The sequence below is a fragment of the Pocillopora verrucosa genome, chromosome 7 (genome assembly GCF_036669915.1).
Source record: "Pocillopora verrucosa isolate sample1 chromosome 7, ASM3666991v2, whole genome shotgun sequence".
In the NCBI taxonomy this organism is placed as follows: Eukaryota; Metazoa; Cnidaria; class Anthozoa; order Scleractinia; family Pocilloporidae; genus Pocillopora; species Pocillopora verrucosa.
The window spans coordinates 12,466,958-12,488,885 of record NC_089318.1 but is presented as its reverse complement, the minus strand read 5'-3'; the positions used below and the strand labels follow the sequence as shown (position 1 = coordinate 12,488,885).

The window sequence follows — 21,928 nt, the reverse complement described above, 5'->3', positions numbered from 1 at the left end:
AAGCCTAAAAATGAAAAATTCGGGCGGAATACTTATCTGATAACTTGCCCGATTCCTCTGAAAAGACTTACCGCTTGGATATAATACTCCCTCTTCAATTTCCACTAATGATAAGGGAAATTAAAGCACTCAGCCTTTCCTCATTTGAAGTGAGGAAGATATAAGAAAGACAGATCTTAAGATTTCCGCTGTAACAGATTGCACTCGGGGTCCGCTAGGCGTGGTAACAACTTTCTACTAGACCACCGAGGTGGAAATTTAAACTATCTGTAAATCTATAGCGAATGGGGAATGAACTCTAGTTTATGGTGTAATATACCTAATCGGCTAAATTGCATGGTGATGTCATGTGATCTGAAATGGGTACATGCGAAGTGAAATGTTTGTTTGGATCTGGTGGTTTACTTTCAAACGCGATGCCTTACTCTTGCTGAGCTTTCATTTCACAGTCTACAAATTCATTGCAAGCCTTTAATATCTCAATAGATTGCAAAATCGAGAAGAGATCCAGACCATTTCAATGTAAGTGTATAGTACACACGACAATTTCAAGTGCGCACTTCCGATCTGAAGGTTTCATCCATCTGTTTCAGTTATCCCTGTCCTGGTATATGACCGTAAAGGTCATATGGAAGATATATTCCTCTACAGGGACTGACATTCTAACTACCTCAGCAAACTGTAATCATCAGAATTACAGGCCAAGTCATATTTACTGAGTGCTCAAGTTTCCCAATGAATCACCTTTGTTACAGCCGAGGAGTTCACTTCTTTTCAGAGTTATCTTCAGCTGGACCATCCTGTTCCATGTGAAAACATCAAATGTTTCTCACTTATTCAAATAATTAATTGAATCAAGTAATTAGTCCTTTATAACCTGCTTTCTTCAGTTGTGCTCCAGAAACAGTAAATGATATGTAGAGAGAAGAATAAAGTTATTAAAACATTCTATTTTAAAAGAAAATTAATTATGGAGGTTAGTAGTGACGAAGACATCTGTAAAGCAAAAAAAATATATTTCACCCTGTTTGAATTTAAATCTAAAATCTAATTATCTTCCAACTGAATAGGAAACACCGCAATGTCTTATTCCTTCTACTACCATTCTAAATATCACAAACCAATCCCAAAACAAAATCTCTTCAAATTTTATAATCAATTGGTTCATGCTTAGCGTGCGTATATCGAGTTATGGATGCAAGCGGGAAGTTTGGAGAGCACGAGAGAGGCTTAGAAGTTTGGCACAGTCCCTTTTCATTTTGAGCTCCAAAAGATCTATCTCAAAGTTTGAGATTATAGAAAAAATTTAACAGTGTTGTTTACGGTAAGAAATTTAAGAGGGTTTATATAATTCACTCACTTATCTCTTCCAGCTTTAAAAATGTCTACACAGTGAAAACTCGGTTTAAAGAAGTGCCAAGGGACTGGGGAAAATTGTTAGTTACATCGAGGGTGATCTAGGGTTGCTTTAACAAATTTATGAAAAAACAACCAAAATGTTATATCGAGGGATGGTTAATAGGATTTTTTTGTTTTGTTTTGTTTTCGCGCTACCCAGCATTTTGGGATCGGAACATTTACTGCAAATAGCAGAGGGGCATTTTGTTGCGCATGTTCCGTAAATTTTAATTTGATGCGAGAAACCGCTGGTAAGCACCTGCGTCGGTTTTCAGCTCAGGAATCGCGAAAGAAAAGAAGCAGGAAAATATGTTGGAAAACAACAATGGATCGAGTATTTGAGACAACTTTTTTGGTAAATTTTCCCTCTGTAACCTAGATGGAAGCGGCAAAGTCTTAAAATAGTTGTGTGGTGAGCGGAAGGAAGTTATTTTCAAAAAGCAAAAGATTGTACAAACGACTTCGAGTCTTTTCTTGTGATTGTTTGGGCGATCGATGTAGATGATGTTATTTTTGAAGGATGCAAGAGGCCTTCCGAAGAGTACTTATAAATTGGATGGTATACTTTTATCGTCCCGTTGCTATCTCAAGTTATTGTTGATCATTTGAAGTACTCACTTTCCTGTGAGCGTTTTTTAGAGCTCCAACTGTACTGCTAATGCAATGTACTTCAATTTCAGCAAAAAAAAGTTTATGTTTTGTTTCACAAGTTTTTTTTGACATGAATCACAACCGGCGGGACCGGTTACCAAAACAAAAAAAGGTCAATGTCGAGTAAAGAAAAGTAAGACGACGTTAGTACTAGAGCCCTAAGCCCTTGTTAGAAAAGGAGGAATAATTGTGGATTTTAACGGAGTAAGGAAAAGTCTTTTCAATCATTAGTCTCGGAAATATCATCAGATATGGTCAATGATGTGTAAAAATTGTAAATTAAAACAAGTACTAGTTTGGGCTATAACTCACAGATGCAGAGCGCTCTCTCCCTAAGAAAGGACCATCATTTTGTTCAAACGGCTTTCTGCTTTTACAGAATGCTATCTTAAACCTCTTTCACAGAGTCTTCCATCTTTTGTTAAGGATTCTACGGATTTTATTTACAAAGTAGAAGATTTGAATGCAAAAGGCCCACTCCCTGAGGGGTCCCTACTTGTGCCTTGGGATGTAGTCTCAATGTTTCCGAACATCGACAACAATCTAGGTATTTCAGTAGTTAAGAGGGCACTTAATTCCAGATCTATTAACATTCCTTCCACTGATTGCTTAGTTGAAGCCGTTGAAATTTGCCTCAGGGTTAATAATTACCAGTTTTCTAGTCAGAGTTTTATTCAGAAACATGGCACGACCATAGGACCGAAAAACGCCAGCAGCTATGCAGATTTGGTTATGGGTGTCATCGATGATAAAGCCAAATTTGGAGGTAGCCTGAAACTTATGCTTTGGTGGGGATACAGGGATGATATTTTTGACATTTAGACTCAGGGCTTACCTAAATTATTGGAATTTACTGATTATATTAACGGTTTGTATCCTACTATCAAATTTGAATCGGTTTACTCTGACAGTCATTTGAATGTCCTTGCTCTCACGTTGCATTTTCGTGACGGGTTTATTAGCACTGATGTTTATGCTACACCCACTGATAGCCACCTCTACCTACCTTTTTCGAGTTCACACTCCATACATTGTAGGCTCCACTTGGACTGAATTTAAAGTAACATTTCGTAACCACAAGTCGAACATGCTGAAGAACAAAAGAACTTGTGAATTGGCTCTGAACATGAAATTTCTCAAATCAATTTCATTATTATTGAAAAAATTAGATCTTTTGAAAATTCCTTACATCTTGAACGATTATTACTCACTAGGGAAGCCTGTTGGACCGCGCAATTATTCACCCTTAATCCTCATGGTCTCAACAAACGGCGAGAATTTAGATCAAAACACCGCATGAATTACTACAATTGAGTAGTTGTGATTTGCCATTTTTCCAACATGACGTATTTTATTTTAATTTTACTCCATTATCATTTTGATATTTGTTTATTCCTGCGTTCAAGGGCTCTTTTCAGGGATTCTGTTATGTTTGTCACCCGTTTTTCATTAAAAAAAAAGAGGGCCTCGGAGGGGGGGGTCATTTCTGCGGTTTAATTTTATTTTAATTTTACTCCATTATCATTTTGATATTTATTTATTCTTGAGTTCAAGGGCTCTTTTCAGGGATTCTGTTATGTTTGTCACCCGTTTTTCATTAAAAAAAAAAGAGGGCCTCGGAGGGGGGGTCATTTCTGCGGTTTGATGGCCCTTTCCTGGGATCCTGTTGTGATTTTTACCTGATTACATTCATTCAGAGGCCTTCAATGAGGAGCTTGTTACTCCGAAGGAAACACTACTAATTAAGTTAGTTCCTTTTTTTTTTCTCTAGTTTTTGTCACTTGTTTGTATTCACCTTATTTGTATTCACATGTCATCCATAGTTCTCTGTTCGCCTTTCATCGTTTAACCCTCCTCAGTTTGTAATTTAGACCTTTGTTGTATTACGTAACCTCAATCTTAAAATTTCTGTTTTGTATATAAGTCGCAATCATTGTAAATAGCCTTTTAGTTTTTAATTTTTAACCTGAAGAAGGCCGAACGGCCGAAATGTTGTGCATTAAACTCGTCCAGAACAGTCAAGAGTTGGCCTCTTCGTTACGTCCTTATAGTACACTTAACTACAAATTCACGTCGAGACATTGTATCCTGTGGATTCTCTTACTGGGAGTTCATCGTTAGGTATACCAATTTTACGCTGCTTATATATATATCTATTCAAAACCTGAATTATGAAGTCAACTTAACTTCAATGAGTTTTTTTCGACAAAAGAACACTTGAATGGAGTATAATGAAGTTATTTATTTTCTCTATTTCTCATACACGTGACTATGTGTGTCTTGAGAAAGACAATTTATTTATATTATAATCATCAAAATATTCTTATAATTTCAAATATAAAAAAAACAATCTGATATATATGTTATACCACTTTACAAGGAAAAAAAGCGATGTCGTTTGCGAATTCTGAAACATTAAAACCCCGTCCACACGAATCCGTTTTCGAAAAGAATGAACAGCATCAAAAACATATAAATATGCTCTCGTCCGCTATATTGATTTGAATTTAGGACGGGGGCCTGTCAAAGAGATTGCACGACGCTATCAGCCGACGTTGGCTGTTTACCTGAAAGACTTCTTCTGTCGGTTAGGACAAAGTCAATTAACGAGAAATTGTGAATTGAAAATAACGCCCATTGTTGTTTTTGCAATTATGATTCAACGTATTTTTCCATCTTGAGCCTTAGGGGCAACGCACTGTATGATTGTTATTCGCGCATTGTAGATTATTTTCTTTTCATTAATTAATGAAGTCGCCTTTTCTTGTCACTAAAGGGCAGTAATTGCGATAAAGTTGAGGCAGTAAAGGGTCAACAGCATTTTTTTTCGCTTCAACTCTGCTAGGATAAACTACTAGGTGGTGAACTGACGGTGGTGAGATTGACTTGGTGGCGACCTCGCTGGGGGCGAGTCTTCCTTGTGGCGATATGACTGTGTACCGCCAATGGATTTAGAGACTTTCTTTCCAATTTACAGTATGTTGTTTCCAGGAAAGGTTTTCATCAAGGGTCACTCCTAATAATATCACATCCTTTATTTGTTCAATATTACATTAATGTTAAGGTCTTGCCTTTCCTACCCGCGCTTTGAAACCATAGATGTAGATTTTGCGTGATTAAAGATAACTTGTTGGCTTGGCACTAAGCTATCAGTTTTATGAGCTCCACGTGAAAAGTGTTTTCTATCTATCGCGTGATCTATCGTCTATCACGTGACTGTACGTTTGTGCGTAAAAGTCTCTACATTAAACAAGCGCGACCAATTGCATTGCAGGCACAATAATTTATATATAGAAGTTGACGGAGAAGGTAGTATGCACAGTGATTTTATGGTGTGAAAGGTAAATGATTGAGTGTATGATTCCATCTCTGCAGTTTGCAGAGAAAACAGAAAGGACTAAGTCAATGCTTTCTTTTCTTGCGATTAATGGGTTAAATGGTGACATGCACCCGTGAATCATACTACCTGCCGATCAATTAAACTCATGTATTTTCCATTGGAAGATAAGAGTCACAAGAATAAATTATCCCCGTCAGCAGCTTAGGAAATGTTTTAAAAAAAGTATGGAGAATATGTATACTGATGTAACGGTGCAAAAGGTTAATGACTGATTGGATGATTGCAATCTGCAGAGGAAACAGAAAGTATTAGTTCAACGCTTTCTTTTCATGCGATCATTGGGGTTAATTACGACCATGACTCGTGAAAAAAAACCACGTTCAGAAGTTATAATACAATGATTTGAACTTGTGTTGAGCGAGACTAAAAAGGCTGACATTGATCAACTCAATTTTGCTCAGATTCTTTTGCGAAAAAAACACCTCCCAATCATTCACACTTTTTAACTATGAGTGGCTGGAAACAGTTTTTCTACGCTTTGGTCGACCTTATTCAATGCGCTCAAGACCAAATTTAACCCTTTGCAGTCACATGTGTTTCGAAATAGTGGGGGTTTCACGACGATCGTTTTCCGGGTTTAATTCTTTTTACTCCTGAATCTCACGCCTCAATTTGCATTTGCAAATAGGGTCAATGTTATCCTTCGCTGCCTCAAAAGAGTTTCTTGAGTTGCGATCGATTAAACTCAAGTACTTTCCATTGTCTGCTTGCAATGCAACGGTTCCATCTGGTTGATAATGTACTGTAAACTGGCTGTGAGTATCAGGATATGTCTTGGCAGCTTCGATGTAATCGACATTTCCACGTCTTATTCTCGACAAATACTTCCCATTGTCTGCTGTAAGCATCAGCTTGCCATCGGACTTCGTGGCTACAAATCTTGTGGTACTATCCTTCTGACTTTTTGCCATCTCGATGTAATCAATTCCCGATCGATGTATACGACTGAGATACTTGCCATTGTAACCTTTGAAGGCTACACCAACTGGCCAGAATCTATCCAGGCTAAGAGTGACATCTAAGATAGTATATAGAGCAAAAGAAAGAATATTCTAAAAACCTTGTTTTGAACTAAGTGGCAGTGAGCCTACGATGACCGGGCGTAGCCAGGGGTACGTTTAAGACGGAAGCAAGCCAAAGAGGGAGAGACTGGAGCAGGGCAATTATCTCGTGAAAACTGCAAAATTGTGTTTCTTTTCATCTTTTGCCATCTTCTTGATACCGTAAAATAAAATTGACCCTAGGGTTTACTCACTTTGCTCGCAAAATTTCCCTCTGAAACCCGCTGCACAGACGCACGTGGAATCATTACCGCACTCTCGAGCTCCGTGCACTGGTTGCCAGGTCCCTCCGTTCTTACATGGGTTATTAAAACAGGAAAGCTATATGGAGATAAATGCAAATTACTTGAACTATGCGATTCAAGGCAGTATGGAATCTAAAGTATCGTTGATGATATTTTATCGATAACTGAGAAATGATGGCAGGCTGCAATAATCCGATAATGATATCTCGGAATTCACAAAGTACCCTAAAAAAAAACCCTTGTTTTTATGGTTACGGCGGCTCAACGACTTTTTACGATCCGATGTTAATCACGAGCTGCGGGAATTCATGGGTCGATTGATTTCATTCAATTATCTTGTGTAAACATTAGCAGCTGAATGCATCAGTAACTTAACACTTCTGCAAGCGGCAGTAATTCTGGGGTTTTTCTAAAAAATAAAACTCGAGGAATTCACTGCCGCATACTTCTAATTTCAGTCAGTAAAGAAATAAAATTGCGATCACAAAAACAATGCTTTCTTCTTTCGGACTCAAGAGACTGAGAGATTTGTTTCTAGTTGCTAGCAGAAGAAAACTCTGTAATTAAAGATCATGGCGCTATGATGCAAATATTTAAAATTAAGCAACTGTGAGTCAAAACAGTGATGTACGAATGGAAATCGATAGAATCTGACCAGGCAAAGAACGGTTTGGATCGTCGCGTCAAAATAAATTAGTACCATTGTTTCCTCTGAAAAAAATGTTGGTGAAGCCAGTTCAAGTGATTATAACCTGATTTCTTGGCCAGTAACCATACACTGCATGCGGTGAAGGTGTTATGTTTCAAAACAAGTGAAATTCTAGTATTTCATTAACAGCTATAACAATTATAATACAAAGCTGAGGAGGAGATGTACAAGTTATTTATTTTTGGAGAGAGAGTTAGGATTACCTCGACACAATAATAATGCGAACTTTTGTTTGCTTTCAACTTGTCGACGTTTCTGTATTTATCAGAAGACAGCAACTCACACCAAAGCTTTCCATCTCTTCCTTTGGACGGAGACATGTTTACAGAAAGGCACAAATGACTCCTGCGGCATTTAAACAGGCACTCCATTTCGTCCATTACGGTGATTATCCCAACATGAGGAACATTAAGATGATAATGCTTGGTTTTTGAAAAGAGCCGTTCTTCAAAATTCCCCCCTAAAATAGAAATTCCTATTTTAAAGGTGACAACGAAGAATCAGAGAAGTATGATAACCCATCAACATCCTGTTTAAAATTGTTTCATTTAAGGTGCAAGTGATACTAAAGCATCAGCATCAATAGAATTACTAACCTGAGGAACAATTTAAGATGGTTGTCAAAACGTAAAACAATAAGCAGGCATAGCACTTCTTTTCTCTGCGCATGATTGGACTCAAGCTTCCTTCGGAAAATCGCCGCCTCCTTGGATATGCTTGGATAACGAAAGAAGAGGCTACTACACGATCTGTAAGAATACAATGTTTGAACGATAGACAGCACTTTCCGTCGGTTTAGCGGCGTAATAAACCACGCGGGATGTTGGGAGAAAATCAAAACGGTACGTAGACAGAGGCGGGTGATTAACAAACTTTTCGAGTGTTCTCCTAACATCCCAAATAGGTTATAATGCCGATAAACCCGATAGAAAATAAGCTTTATTCCTTTTATGAAATAAACTAATGCGAAACACATTATTTCTCGGCGAAAATTTGTTTTTATAACCTGATCAAGTTGAATCTTCTCTTTACATTCAACAACTTACGCAAGAGGACCAATCTTAAAAATTTTACCATCTTGATCAAGCCGAAGAAATAAGCTAGCGCTGAATTTTCTCAAACCTTTCCATAAAACGTGAAAGAGGATAGCAAAAACCAAAGTTTTCACCGCTTTCTTTGAAAAAGCAATGTTTTCTGTTTTAACAGAAAAGACATTGCTCATTCATGGGTAGTAATTGTGGATGAGTGCATAAATTGAAAATCTGACTGAACGCAGCTGTGTTTTGTTATGTGGGAAAATTGTTGGACGGAACTTTCAACAGTTTTATAGCGGACGCCTGCTTGTGTTACCCGCAGCTGGTGGATCTGCAGTTGCCTGGTCATCATCAAGAGCTACTGTAAGGGCCTTACTGCGGGTGCAAAGCTGTTTTACGGAAAGCATATTGTCATTAGGTGGTGGCCTACGACCGCGGTGCACTATTTTCACACGTTTCCAACATGGCGGGCTTACCATGTGGTTGCAGCGTTTCGAAGAGAAAAGTTCAAGTCCATTTTTTTTCACAGTGCCAAGTTATGCCGACTAGAAAAACTAGGAATCGGAAGATAAACCCTCACTCAACAACTTAAGGCTACTGAGTTTTAGATCTACGATTGATATTCTTTTCTGGAACAAGAAAGAGAGGACCTATACTCAAAAGTGTAATTCCCTGTGAATCGCATCCCATTTTTTTTTTCCGCTTTCTTGCACCTGACCAAAAAGTACACCTTGTTAATCCTCTTAGATAAGACTAATCATTAAGTACATCTTACCCCCGCGCCCCTCTCGGCGTGAATTCGGTAACATAGCGTTTCAGTATCATAGAAACTTTGACAGATTTAACTAATAATTGTTAATTCCTGACTTAACCTGAGCAGCAATGAACAAAAGAAGGCATTTTGGCAGTATCAGGAATACCCCAGGCAAGACAGCCCCGAAAAAAGGCTGAAACGAATCAGCGGAAAACAACGTCGCAAAAGAGAAACTTGAAGGAGTTTATTTTCCATTAAAAGCACCTCTTCTAGTACCATGTGACCCGGAGAATGATAAAGAGAATAAAGTTCAGCATTGGTCGAATATGTTGCCCTGAATTGGGAAGGATCACACATAAAAGGCAAGCAATTCCTTATAGAGAAAGTTTCAAAGGGATACTTGTGCTAAGCTTATTGTGGATGCCACTTCTGCTACCTTTTTTTTTTCTAATTTCCATGCCTGCTCCCTTTTGCCCTCTCTCCAGTGGTGTGTTTTTTTCAAAAGTTCCCCTCGCTTTCTGAGATTAAAGTTTGGGAGAGTTACAAGATTTGGTGAATACATCGATAATGCGAAGAATCGGAGCGCAAAATTGGAACACCTCAGCTGCTCACAAATTTGTAACAACTCAGCGGCATTCAGGTAAGCGGCCTCCAGTTTTAAAATGTTGGACCGGAAAACTATGAGCTTATGAAATACCATCGGTCTTCTAGTCTATGTAGTCTAACCCTCCTAGCATTTTTTTTTTCCAACGATCTTTGCGGGAAGGGGAAATCCATCCAAGACAACAAATGGTTTCACGCCTCTGCGAATGAATGGTTTTAAATATCTGGTACCAAATGCCAAGATAACTGTTGTCACGTTAAACTCGGAATAACATAACTTAACTCTTACTTTTAAAAATGCAAAATGTAAGCAAATAGCGTGAACAACCGCTTGATGGTGGTTTAATTGATGAAAACAATCTGCATTCAGTCGCTGAAATGAACCTTTCGGGTAAGCCTTGTGTAGCTGGTTAGAAGTGTCTACAGCAGCCGTTCTCCCTTTAATCTCCCTCTATGGAAGCTAATAAAAGTTTCTTTTAAAGCTCTTTTAAATTCACTAAAAAACTATTGATGCTCATATTAACATAAATGCCAGGAATTCATATCAACCTCGATCGCGGAAGGTCACATGGAAATGAGTTCGAAGCGACATTTGCCTTAGATAGCACCGCGGTCTTAAGCCCTCACCTCCAGCATCTTATCTTTACTATTTAGAAAGTGACCATAAAAGAACCCGTGCATCTCTTACAAAGAGTAGGGAACGTAGCTACAATTTTTTTATTTTAGCTTTGATTCCGAAATTGGTGGCCTCCGCAAAAATTTCCCTCAAAAATTGAAAACTGCTCGGTGCCGTCTAACCAAAGTCCCCCGCAAAGTGTCGTAAAGCATCATAAGCTAATGAATATGACGTTATAGAAATCTTTCATTATAATCACATATGCTTTTCCACAGGATTAAAGCCTTTATCCGACCCAACTCAAAATGTGTCATTAGAGACCTAAGTAGCAAGAAATTACACAATGAGACTGTAATAGTATTCATAGTTAGGGAAGCTGAAAAATCGGATGGTAAGACATATAACTGATCCAGAAACACTTTTCCTCTCTCTTGAAGTCTTGAGGTTTCTAAAAAAAGGGGGATAATTTTGGGAATTTCCCTTGATTTTAATGTAGGGATTTTTTTCTCTTTTTTTAACTTTTTTGATTGATGCATCTAGATAAAACGATCTAAACACGGTCGGTGGTTTTTTAGATAGATCTTACTCTCGACAAATACTTCCCATTGTCTGCTGTAAGCATCAGCTTGCCACTGGACTTCGTGGCTACAAATCTCGTGGTACTGTCCTTCTGACTTTTTGCCATCTCAATGTAATCAATTCCCGATCGGTGTTTACGACTGAGATACTTGCCATTGTAAACTTTGAAGGCTACAACAACTGGCCAGAATCCATTCAGGCTAAGAGTGACATCTAAGATAATATATGGGGCAAAAGAAAGAATATTTTCAAAAACCTTGTTTTGAAGTAAGTTACAGTGAACTTACATTCATGGGGCGTAGCGAGGGGTACGCTCAAGACGAAAGTAAGCCAAAGAGCGAGAGAATAGAGCAGGGCAATCCTCTCGTGAAAACAAGGTTTGCAAATCTGCAAAATTTAACGTTTCTTTTTGTCCTTTTATTCTTTAACTGATAAATTAAAATTTACTAGAACTTTTCTCACTTTACTCGCAGAATTTTCCACTGAAACCCGCTGCACAGACGCACGTGAAATCATTACTGCATACTGGTGCACTGGTTGCCAGGTCCCTCCGTTCCTGCACGGGTTATGAAGACAGGAAAGCTACATAGAGCTAAATGCACGTTATGTAAACTACTCATTTACCTCGGAATAAGTGATAAAAAAGCAACTTTCCTATCAAGTTAATCTAAAGGAAGCATTGAATCCAAATTAAAGTTGTCAGATTTCATTGTTTAACCCAAAGCCCTTTTTTGTCGCTTTAAGTCTTAAATGTCTATTGCTTTTATAAATCCAGTATCCTTCTGAAAAACTCGTCGTCATTGAGAAGACCTAAAGGTCAATCTCAGTCAGGATGGAACGGAAAAAACCATCTTACAAATATCAACACTCGCAGCCAAACTGTAAGGGCACTTTGCCGCCAATTTTCAATCTCGAAGTAATTGTTTGCTGTCGTCATAAGCGTATTAAATAAGATCGTTAAGCAAGATCTGGCAATCGATGAATTTACTAACTATGTAATAACAAGAAACCCCTGTGGAAAGTTTGTGTGTCTAATTCATGAAATATGGCCCATTACAGAAAAGATACCAACCTCGAACACTCAAAGAAACTCCATTGCTCCAAACTCCAAGCAAACTCCATAATAAATTCTTCCTTTCTTTTGGTCTCCCCATTTAATGATGTATTTCACCCGTTCGTCCTGTATAAATTTACCTTATCATTAATCTTTTCAGAGCTCGGCAGGCTGAGATCACCTGCTCGTAACCTCGACTCCCAGAAAAGCTGGTTTAACTCAAGACGGTTAAAATTTCTTGTTTCGAAACATGAGAAATTCCAGTATTTCAGAAAATCTACATCGAGTCTGTAGGTTTGTAGTAAACAGTAGTGCACAGACCGTTGCCTTTAACTGACATTTTGATGTCTAGAAAAGCCAAAGAAGTGTCAGGTATATTTCAGAGCTGGGTGAAAGGAATTAACTTGCCCTTTTATTCGGTCTAACTGACAACTCACCACGACACAATATTTCACAAAATTAATCTTTAAAGATGCCTTAACTGTACAGTGGCTTCGTTAAACAAAAGATACATTCATGCATGACTAGCTCACAACAAATCAGAACAAGTAGACCTTAGATCACAAATTAAATACACACAACAACAACAACAAGCCTTAATACATTTACAATTTTAAATTACATTGTTTTTGTTCATCAGGATTTTGTTTTAATTTTGACTTTGGAAAGTTGGCTATGATCACGTGTGACGAAATTCTTATCTTTAAGTGCTAAGTGTAAACGAGTTCTTGAAGGTGACTGAATGAACACTTCTTTAATAACATATGAAGAGCGAAAATATATCTAGATATGCTTGATTAACCGATATGTTCTGTATTACGCGCCACCTGCTTCCTTTCGACAATCTTCTTCAGTTAGCTCTTGAAGTGTACGTTCGTTAAAAAATTTAGTCGCAGCAAAAAACAAAAGCGGTTCCCTGGTTCGTCTATTCTATCTTTATCTCCACTATCTCCACTATATTCATTCATTATTGTGTGCGCACATTTAGTTGCAAGCATTTTCTGTCGGAGAAGTGTACTGGTAGGTTCCAGAGCAGCAAAGTACAAGATGATTGTTACCTTACCTAAACAAATGCTAAACTGAACGTTTGATGAGACTCAGTCCGTACTCTACTTTCCTTTCATTTCCCAAGGTCGTGATGAAAGATCTCGTAACACAGAATTTCTTTAGAGTGACTAGAATCTCTTTTTTGATCCACTAAAACCTTTAAATCAAACATTCAGGTCACTAGAGTAAAGGAAACTACCGCCAACGAAAGAAGCTCTTCAGTGTTTGTTGAACTCCTTGTCAGCCCTTTGGGAAAACTCTTGAAAACATTGTGGAGCAATTGTGATGTTAGTAATGAGATGAGACATCAATTCTTAATGATTCTGATGCATTTATAAACTAAATAAGATAAATGAAGAAATTACTCAGTTCAGATAGGTTAAGATAAATGTAGTTTTCAGGTAAATCAATGCAGAAGTAGGTTAATTCAGTGCAAGGAAGTAACAAAGCAGACTGAACAATTCCTTGAACTGCTGAGCCAGAATTTGAACTTTTTTGCGCCTTAAAGATGTGAAAATATTATTGTATATTAATGTTTTGATCAAACGCGGTTGTTTTGACCGAACGCACAATTTACTCGCAGAGTTTGAATAGATTATTTTGGCACTTGATGCACGCCCTTTGCTTCTGCATAATTGTGATAAGATATCTCGAATTTTTCATTTATATTTTTAATACGTAATCATATGATTTTCTCGTGCAATTTGGACTAAATAGGCACTTGTAAATTTTTTCCAAGACCACAAATTGCACTCGCTCTACAAGCTCGTGAAATTTTGTTGGTCTTTGAAAAAATTTACCCGTGCTTATTTATTCCAAATTGCACTTGAAATCATGTGATTACCTTTACTTAAAGAGCGCATTGTCCCTTTATTGTGCGCTTTACGGACTGCAAATTAGTTTTTTTGTGAGGAACTTTTGGAGTTATCCCCAATTTTTTAAAGTTTTTGAGACAAGCCTTCACTACGAAATCGGGAGCTACGTTCCCTACTCTTTGGGTTTTTAACGTCCCAGCTAACCTGTACAGTAAAAATGCACGAGCTAGGACCTACGGTTTGTCATCCTTATCCGACAAGATTATAGAACGTCTAACCAGTTGCAGAAGACAAAGCTTTATGAGAGCATGTTTATTTTTAGACTCTGAGTATTGGTACGATCTGGGGCTCGAACCTTACGCACGCCAGTGTTGCGCTCTACAACCTGAGCTAACCAGGCGGCACATATATAAAAAGTCAAGTAATTATTAGAGTGTGTAACAGAATAGAATTTATCTGTCCACTTCACATATTGAGATCCTAATTGGGGTTATCGTGATACGGGATATTTGGTTAATAATTATAGGGATACGGGATACTTCAGGAAAAAAACATTTCGAGTTACGGATATTGATAGTATGGATTCATGGATATCGTACCAAAATTGTAGGGATACAAGCTACAGGAATTAACGGAATATGGGATCTTTAGGCCGTAATAGGGTACGGGATCTTCAGACCCCCCTCCCTCCTCCCTTCTCCCCTAAAACGGCCAGGGCCCCTATGGATACCAGCCTCCTTGCTAAATGGGCTACCCTGGTTAAATAAAGTCATTTATTTACTTGCTATTTGTTGTCAATATACAAATGGGAGCTTGAATGAAAACGCGGCATCCAGGTTGAGAAAGGCAATAAAAAAGGCCTCCTGCTGCTTTGGTGGTCGAACGCGAGCTCAGGGGGTACTCAATGTAATAGGCAATTTGATTTGACTCTCTATTGTTGAGGTAGCAATAATAAAACACAGACAATTCATAGGGGTAGAACCCGGGTTAGATGTCATTTTTTTGCTTAGCATCAAGGGCTGCTTAGTTGAACGCTAACACTAGGAGACACTTATTTAGCAGTTTTGCTTTGCTCTCTTACTTCGGTGTTTTGCTACACAAGTATATTTTATAAGATTCAACACGGCGGTGTATGGTGTAGTGCGGATTCAAGTGATTTTAGTCGGTTGCTATTTACTTTATGGTATAGTTAGCGCTTTGTGGTTTAACAAAGGAATGACATCAGTTGTATTTCCCGTAGCCCAATGCACAATTACTTTAGTTTATCTTAAATCATCATTAAACCATTTTGTTTACTGTTGGAAGATTACCGAGGTCAAAGAAACAGTGAAAGAGACACTTCAACAATTACTATTCAGTTCCTACAGCGAATAGTTCGTTCACCTGACTTAAGTTACAAGATAAATCCTAAACGAAGGAATTTTAGAGTGTAGTTTGATATTATGTAACCCTCTTTTCTTATTTGTTTAACTTCTTCGCATCAGCCGATAACATTTTGTTAGAAAATAAATTATTTCACAGTTTTTAATACAGAAAGAATTATTTTCTCGATATTAACTTAGGAGCCGTTGCAGCAAGTGACAATTTTTATCTTTAGAACAAGAACTAAAATTCTTTGTTTCGGGCGATGCTGTGTCGTGCACATCCGTCAATCAACTGGAGTTGACTGATAGCACGCGAGTTAAAATAATTGATAGTACTATGCTTTATCGCAAAATAAAATTCACAAGTTACCTGAGTCTGTGTTCCAATACCTTGCACTAAAGCAATAATTAATGGACACTTCGAAAGTTCTTGGCAGACACAAAACCTACATTATTTTATGAAAATTCTTCAAGCAGATAAGCAACTAACAGCAAAAATTCTGCCTGATTGTTTCCTTCACAGCCTGTCGCACATCCCTTAACTTCCAACAATAAAGAAATGGGTTTAGTGTCGAGTTTAAGAAAACCAGAGTTAGTGAAAAATATTTGCTTAAGACGACAGATGGAGATAGCTTCTCATCCTTTAGGAAGAAGGTTGCCCACACCACGTACGGTATATAGCAAACTGTTAAAGTCAACTGCACCCAAATTATACCAGACAGGGTCTTCCGATACTTAACTACGTTCTGTGGGATTGTTAAGCTCGATTGACGAGCAGTTTGTTCCACTTGAGTTCGATGATGTCGGAGTGCAAGGAATATTTTCGAGTAAAAGGTGCCCGAGAGTACCAGACATAATAATGCGGTTGTGGAGCTGGCCCATAATGTCAAGACTGAATTCCAAAAGTAGGTTGCTCCGACGAAAAAGGACACGAGACAAAATATAGTTACAATAAGATATGTTCTTTTCAGCGTTACAACTTGTCTGTATCTCAAGCCCAAAAGCAACGCGAGAAGCCTGTCCGTGGTTATTGCAGTCAACGTCAACAAAGATACTCCGCTTAACGTGTACCCAGCTACAGTTATAGCAGCAGAAGCATATTGACAAGTGTCCCAGTGTTCATTCACTGCAGATAACAAGTAGGTCACAAAGAGAGGCTGCGCTATCATACCAACACAAAGATCTGTTATTGCCAGACAACGTAATAGGACTTTAGATGGTGGATGAAAGCAAAATACCTTTTGAAGAGAAACCAAGATCATGCTATTCCCTAGAAGAGCCGAAACGGATAAAAATATGTTGACCACCGAAAAACACGTTAACTGGAAGTGTATCGAGCCAGAAACATCTACAGAGCAGTACCGATTTTCATACCATGGTCTATCTTTTTCGGCTGTGAAATTTTTGATCGCCATTCTTTGAGTTAAACAACGAATGCTGTTTTGGTTGGCCTAATGAAAAATACGCATGCAGTTTCATTCAAAACCCCTATTCAACCTTATTTACATGTCTAATTTTACTTGATCAATTTTCTGTCAAACATCTGTCAAACGTAAACGAAATCATGACGTTGAATTGAATGTGGATGAAAAGTGAAACGTGAACCTAAGTTTCTTTGAGCGCCACTTCATTTTCTATGATTACCATTGAATTAGGTATACGTTACAACTGGGGCGTAGCTGTAAGGTTTTTTAATTTCTCGAACTTAACCTATTTAAATCTCAAGGTAAATTAACATTTTAAGTTTCATAAATTTTTATTTTGGCTCAATTTAGTGTTAACATAATCCTTTTTTTAAGGGCTACCCCATACCTTTCTTCGTCCCAGGGGTTAATGAAAAGAGTATTCAAGATAATAACAAAACGGGTATGTAACAGACCAACGGACGACAACATTTGTTCTAAAAGTTTTTTATTAAAATGGAAGAGAAGCGCTTCACCTCAAGACATCTTTCAATAATTAATAAGTTTCTAGCGATGATAATTTGCATAGTTTTGGCGAAAGTTTCAAAATTGAGTGATCGATTATTTGCCAAAACTGACATTAGAGAACAGGAAATTGAGAAAACAAAAATACATTTTCTATGAAATTTATTTCAGTCAGGATGAGGGAGAATTGTTAAAGGGACAATATATATAGAAACAAACTGGGCTAAATATTAAGGTTCACTGTCAACTCGTCCACACAGCAGGTAAATGTGCGTCTTTAATTTGTAGAACAAAGGAAGACACACCATGATAGGCCAAAACTTTTGTTTTATTGAGCGTTTAGATAACACACTGAGCGTGTTTTGCAAATAACACTTAGAGTGCGATGAGGAGCAGGTGTCGTTCTAGGTTATGTTATGGCTATTCTTATCCTTTTCAGACCGAGATTGCATGTTTAAAAGAGATTTGAGCATTAAGGAATTTCTAACGTTACTTTCAACAATTGAAGTAAACTTTGTTAATTAGACGCATTTTGGGTGTAGGCAAGCGCTTGTAGAGGTAAAATCTACACACGATCTTCATACCTTTTCCACATTTATTTTCAGTAAAAGGCATCTGAAGAGCATTTGAAAAGCGCCTGAAGATGTTATCCCTTCCAAATAGCGCTTCTATATCACGCTTTTTAACTCGATTTCTAAGCATACGTGTGAACAAAATCGAGCTCACACATGTGCTGTATAGTCTCGACGGAGATTTATGACTAAACTTAAAGAACCCCGAATTTTGATTAATTTAGGGGCGCCTACGTAACTGTGTAAATAAAGTTCAACATGAGATAGGTGGGAGGTAAGAATTCTTGTCATCGAAATAATAGAAATGACAGAAAATGGAATAAAGTTAATTTATTACATAGAATCTTAATTTTAAAAGCTAATCACTTTAGGGTTGAAACATATAAATATAATGATATAAGAAAAACCATCATGAGATACTTACATATACTTATTTGTCACCAGGAATTATGATTTTCAGAATAAATATACAAACAAACTTCTGTTTAAATGAATAGTGATCTTGGCAGTAATGAACGCTACTTAAGCGCTAGCGAAAATAAAGCCTGAGAAAAATTCAGGCCTGTATGGGATTTGAACCCATGACCTCTGCGATACCGGTGCAGTGCTCTACCAACTAAGCTAACAAGCCAACTGAGAGCTGTTGATCGCTAAGAAGATAGATGCGCAAATCAAGTGATCCATTGAAGAATATATGTGCATTCATTTCCTTATTTTATTGGCAGATTTAAACTGCCTAAGATGATATATCAAGGGACAAAATGTTATGGAGTTTGATGGATAGTTTGGCTAAACATCAGATTTCAGTAACAGGTGATGACTCTCTATAATTGGTAGTGAGAGACAATTGTTAAAGAAAGTTGATTCACATGGCAATTGTAAGAGATTTTACCTCAATTTTTAGAAACTAAAATGAGTTAGATATCCAATTATCCAAAACCATTTTTGGCATTACTTGATAGTCTGGCAATCATTTATCAATTTTAAAACCCAGTGACATAGAGAAAATATTTTAGTAAAGTTTCTGCACAGCCCCATAATACATTATGCACTCAGTTCTTAAGTAAAGAAAACAATGACAAAAACAATACATCGCTATTGGGAAAAAAGATTTGTTTTACAATAGTATAGGGCTTTGCGGAAATTTTACCCAATATTCTATATTGATTATCCCTAGTCCTCTTTGAAGATCTCATGGGCAGATTGACTTGGTACATTTACTGGTTCTGTTACATTTCTTTTACGGCTTCACTTGTTAAATTTTGTGCCATTGTCTCTGCGATGGAAGTATCCTCAATTTATCAAAAGCTGACTTGTCGTTCATTAGAGATTTTTTAAAAGGCTGGACTAAAGGACGTTATCATTATGAGAGGACAACTTGAACTGGGATGCTTTCATAATGCACTGTTTTCTCGTGAGAACTAAAATATCCATTGATGAGGACGGCATAGCTTTCAATTACAAGTTTATTAGTTAACTCAAGACTAGATCAGCCTACGGGAGCCAACACTGTTAACACATAACTATGAAATAGTATTTAGTGAGGGAACTCCGAATCGGCTAAACGGGAACGGTTTTTCTTTTTGTTGCGATAACACTTTTCATACAACGTCAGAGCTAACTGAAGCAAAAAAATTGTCTGCTTGAAATTAGCGTGGACTCATCCACTGGATAGCAATGTATCCGTTGGGTAACGTTATTCGCTCTTTGAACAACTGGACCCAGGTCTAAAGGAAATAAATCTCGACAAGTCCAATTGGTAGTAATATACAGTTGAGAAATAAAATCTTCAAACTGCATGGAGAGAATGAATTTACATATTTTAAAAACCCAAAGAATCAAACACTCCTTACAACATTACAATATGTAATAAATATTTGGTCTTAGTACTCATTTTTGCAAACGTGACCACGGTAAAAGGGGAGCCATGTTAATCTGTTTCGTGAAATATTCTTATGATACTTCTTGAAACATTCTGATATTTTAACTGCACAAGTCCTTTTCATCATCATTTTATGACGTTAGGTGCTTCAATAAATCAAGTCACGGGCACTTAAAACTGCTGAAACCACGTGTGAACAGTTTTACCTCTGGTAATCACTTGGTACGGTAATAATGATATTCGCCGCGAGGCCTCTTGAAATAAGCAGCGACTTTTCTATATTGTAAGAGCTTACAATGTCCGAGACCGAAAGGTGTTTAAAGCGTGGCACCCCATGAAAAAGGCTCACACACTTCAAATATAAAACTCAGGGTTCTCTTTTTCAGCATCGGTAGCGAAAACAGCTGCTATTCCACTCTTTTATGGTCTAAGTTCAAATGCTTTTCTCCTACACCATATCAGTTTTGTCTTCACATTCAAATTTTGTTTGCGTAGAACCAAGAATAGCAATGGAGTGCTTCCTGCCGAGTGACTTTGTAAACTGGGCCTCCATTCTGACAGTTATTTCCTGAAATACTTCGGGAGACTCGCCATGTTCTTCTAAGGTGCACCGCACCAGCGCTTTCAAAAGATCAAAACAGTGGATCAACTCCCCAGCACGTATGGGAATATTGAACTCACGCAAACGAGATTCATTTGGTTTAGGATGTCTGAAAGGTTTGTCCAACTCATTAACGAAGTCCGACAGCTGGCTTAAAGGGATGAATTGTTTTCCATTTGGCACAAATGCAGCCCACTTAAGATAGTACCTCTCAAAGTCCTCTTTAGTGATAGCAAAATCGTCGTTCTCATGTGCACGGTTGACGTTCTCGAGAATAACAGCAATGTACATGTTAACAATTATCATGAATACGACGACAATATAGCTGATGAGATATGCTGCGGCTCCTAAAGGCGTGCCGCAGTCGCCATTGGGATATCCTTCATAGTAAGGGTCGCAGTCTGGAGGCTGAATTGATAGTGAATTCATGACGTCATTCCAGCCTGATCCCGTGGACAGTCGGAACAAGAGCATCAAAGAACTACCAAACGTTTCAAAATTGACAATATCGTCCAAGGTTCCTTCCTTCTTTACACGACCAAATGCGGACATTCCAATGATGGCGTAAATAAAAATGACGAGAAACAATAAAGTTCCAATGTTGAATAATGCAGGTAACGAAATCATTAGAGCTACCAGAAGCTGGCGAATTCCTTTAGCAAATTCTAGGACCCGCAGCAGCCGAGCGATTCTGAAGATTCGCATCACACGCAAGAGACTTGGATTAACCACTGTGTCTCTGACGCTGACTTCATCTAAAACCACTCCTGTGACACGAGATATGCCTTATCGTTATTGGATGATATGTACAAAGTAATTATAGTTGTCTTGACGATAAATTCTTTTCGAAAGGCTTAACTTTTTTAACTCTCACTTGAAGTCTCTTCACTGAGAAGTGAAAGGACTTCATACCCTTGCTGGGTATTCAAACAATCAGGCTTTGTGTCTGAGATAAGCACTGCCATTTTTATTATTGGAGAAGAAAAACTTTGAGTAAAACAAGGACAGGTATGAAAGCCTCCTGAAAAAGCCTTCCTCAGTCTTGACAGGGAAGAGGGACATCTTGTTCCCCTCCCCAGTCAAGAGTGGGCCAAAAAGCCGACCAACAGTCATTGAAAGGAAATAATAAGCATTTTAGCCGTCAATAAGCTTAAAACAAGCTTCCTTGCTCCCACCACCCCTCGCTCCTCTCTAATAAGTCCTCCTTCTTCGTCGGGAAGCACAAGAATCCTTACCGATTAGAGATGATATGACGATGACGAAATCAAAAACATTCCACGCCTTCCTGAAGTAGTGCTGTCGCAAAGCAATTAGTTTCACCATGGCCTCTGCAGTGAATATACCAGTGAACACCAAATTTGATATCCTTGCTAGCCAGAGGCTGTAGTCAAAGAAACTATACACAAAGTAATTTTGTTGATCGATACATCCTAAGTCAATTGTTTCGGAAACTTTACTATATTCATATTGTCCAATAATTTTGATTTTATTTTTCTTCATTTATCTTTCTTTTTCTTAATTTGTTTCCCTACTTATTTGTTTCTTCGTTTACTTCTTTGATTTTTTTTCATAGACCCGGTAAATTTGATCAACGTCACTTAGCTAACCCCTCAGT

At 37.8% G+C, this 21,928-nt stretch overlaps 2 protein-coding genes across 8 annotated transcripts in view; both read right to left on the bottom strand.

Annotated features, from left to right (window-relative positions):
- Window positions 1–5,745: 5,745 nt before the first annotated feature.
- Window positions 5,746–8,188, bottom strand: LOC136282683 (uncharacterized). The gene is made up of 4 exons (XM_066170375.1): window positions 8,061–8,188; window positions 7,668–7,939; window positions 6,705–6,831; window positions 5,746–6,467 (listed from the first exon to the last, which is right to left on the bottom strand). Exons 1-4 carry the CDS (start codon window positions 8,131–8,133, stop codon window positions 6,037–6,039), a joined length of 903 nt encoding a protein of 300 aa, XP_066026472.1. The 5' UTR covers window positions 8,134–8,188; the 3' UTR covers window positions 5,746–6,036.
- Window positions 8,189–18,342: 10,154 nt separating this feature from the next.
- The window catches only part of LOC131775813 (sodium channel protein 1 brain), a 29,890-nt gene continuing 26,304 nt past the window's right edge, over window positions 18,343–21,928 (bottom strand). For all 7 annotated transcript variants that reach the window (XM_066169375.1, XM_059091939.2, XM_059091940.2 and 4 more), the window contains 2 exons: window positions 21,549–21,682; window positions 18,343–21,080 (listed from right to left, as the gene is read on the bottom strand). In XM_066169375.1, coding sequence (XP_066025472.1) covers window positions 20,161–21,080; window positions 21,549–21,682 — 1,054 coding nt within the window. In that variant the 3' untranslated portion in view covers window positions 18,343–20,160. The remainder of the gene's footprint in view (window positions 21,081–21,548; window positions 21,683–21,928) is intronic.

Excerpts from the sequence above, each read along its gene's own strand:
- LOC136282683 (XM_066170375.1), bottom strand. The coding sequence starts at position 8,133 with ATGCGCAGAGAAAAGAAGTGCTATGCCTGCTTATTGTTTTACGTTTTG. Across the intron at positions 7,940-8,060 it reads CATCTTAAATTGTTCCTCAG|GAATTTCTATTTTAGGGGGG; the intron begins GTTAGTAATTCT and ends CCTTTAAAATAG. Across the intron at positions 6,832-7,667 it reads CGCATTATTATTGTGTCGAG|CTTTCCTGTTTTAATAACCC; the intron begins GTAATCCTAACT and ends ATCTCCATATAG.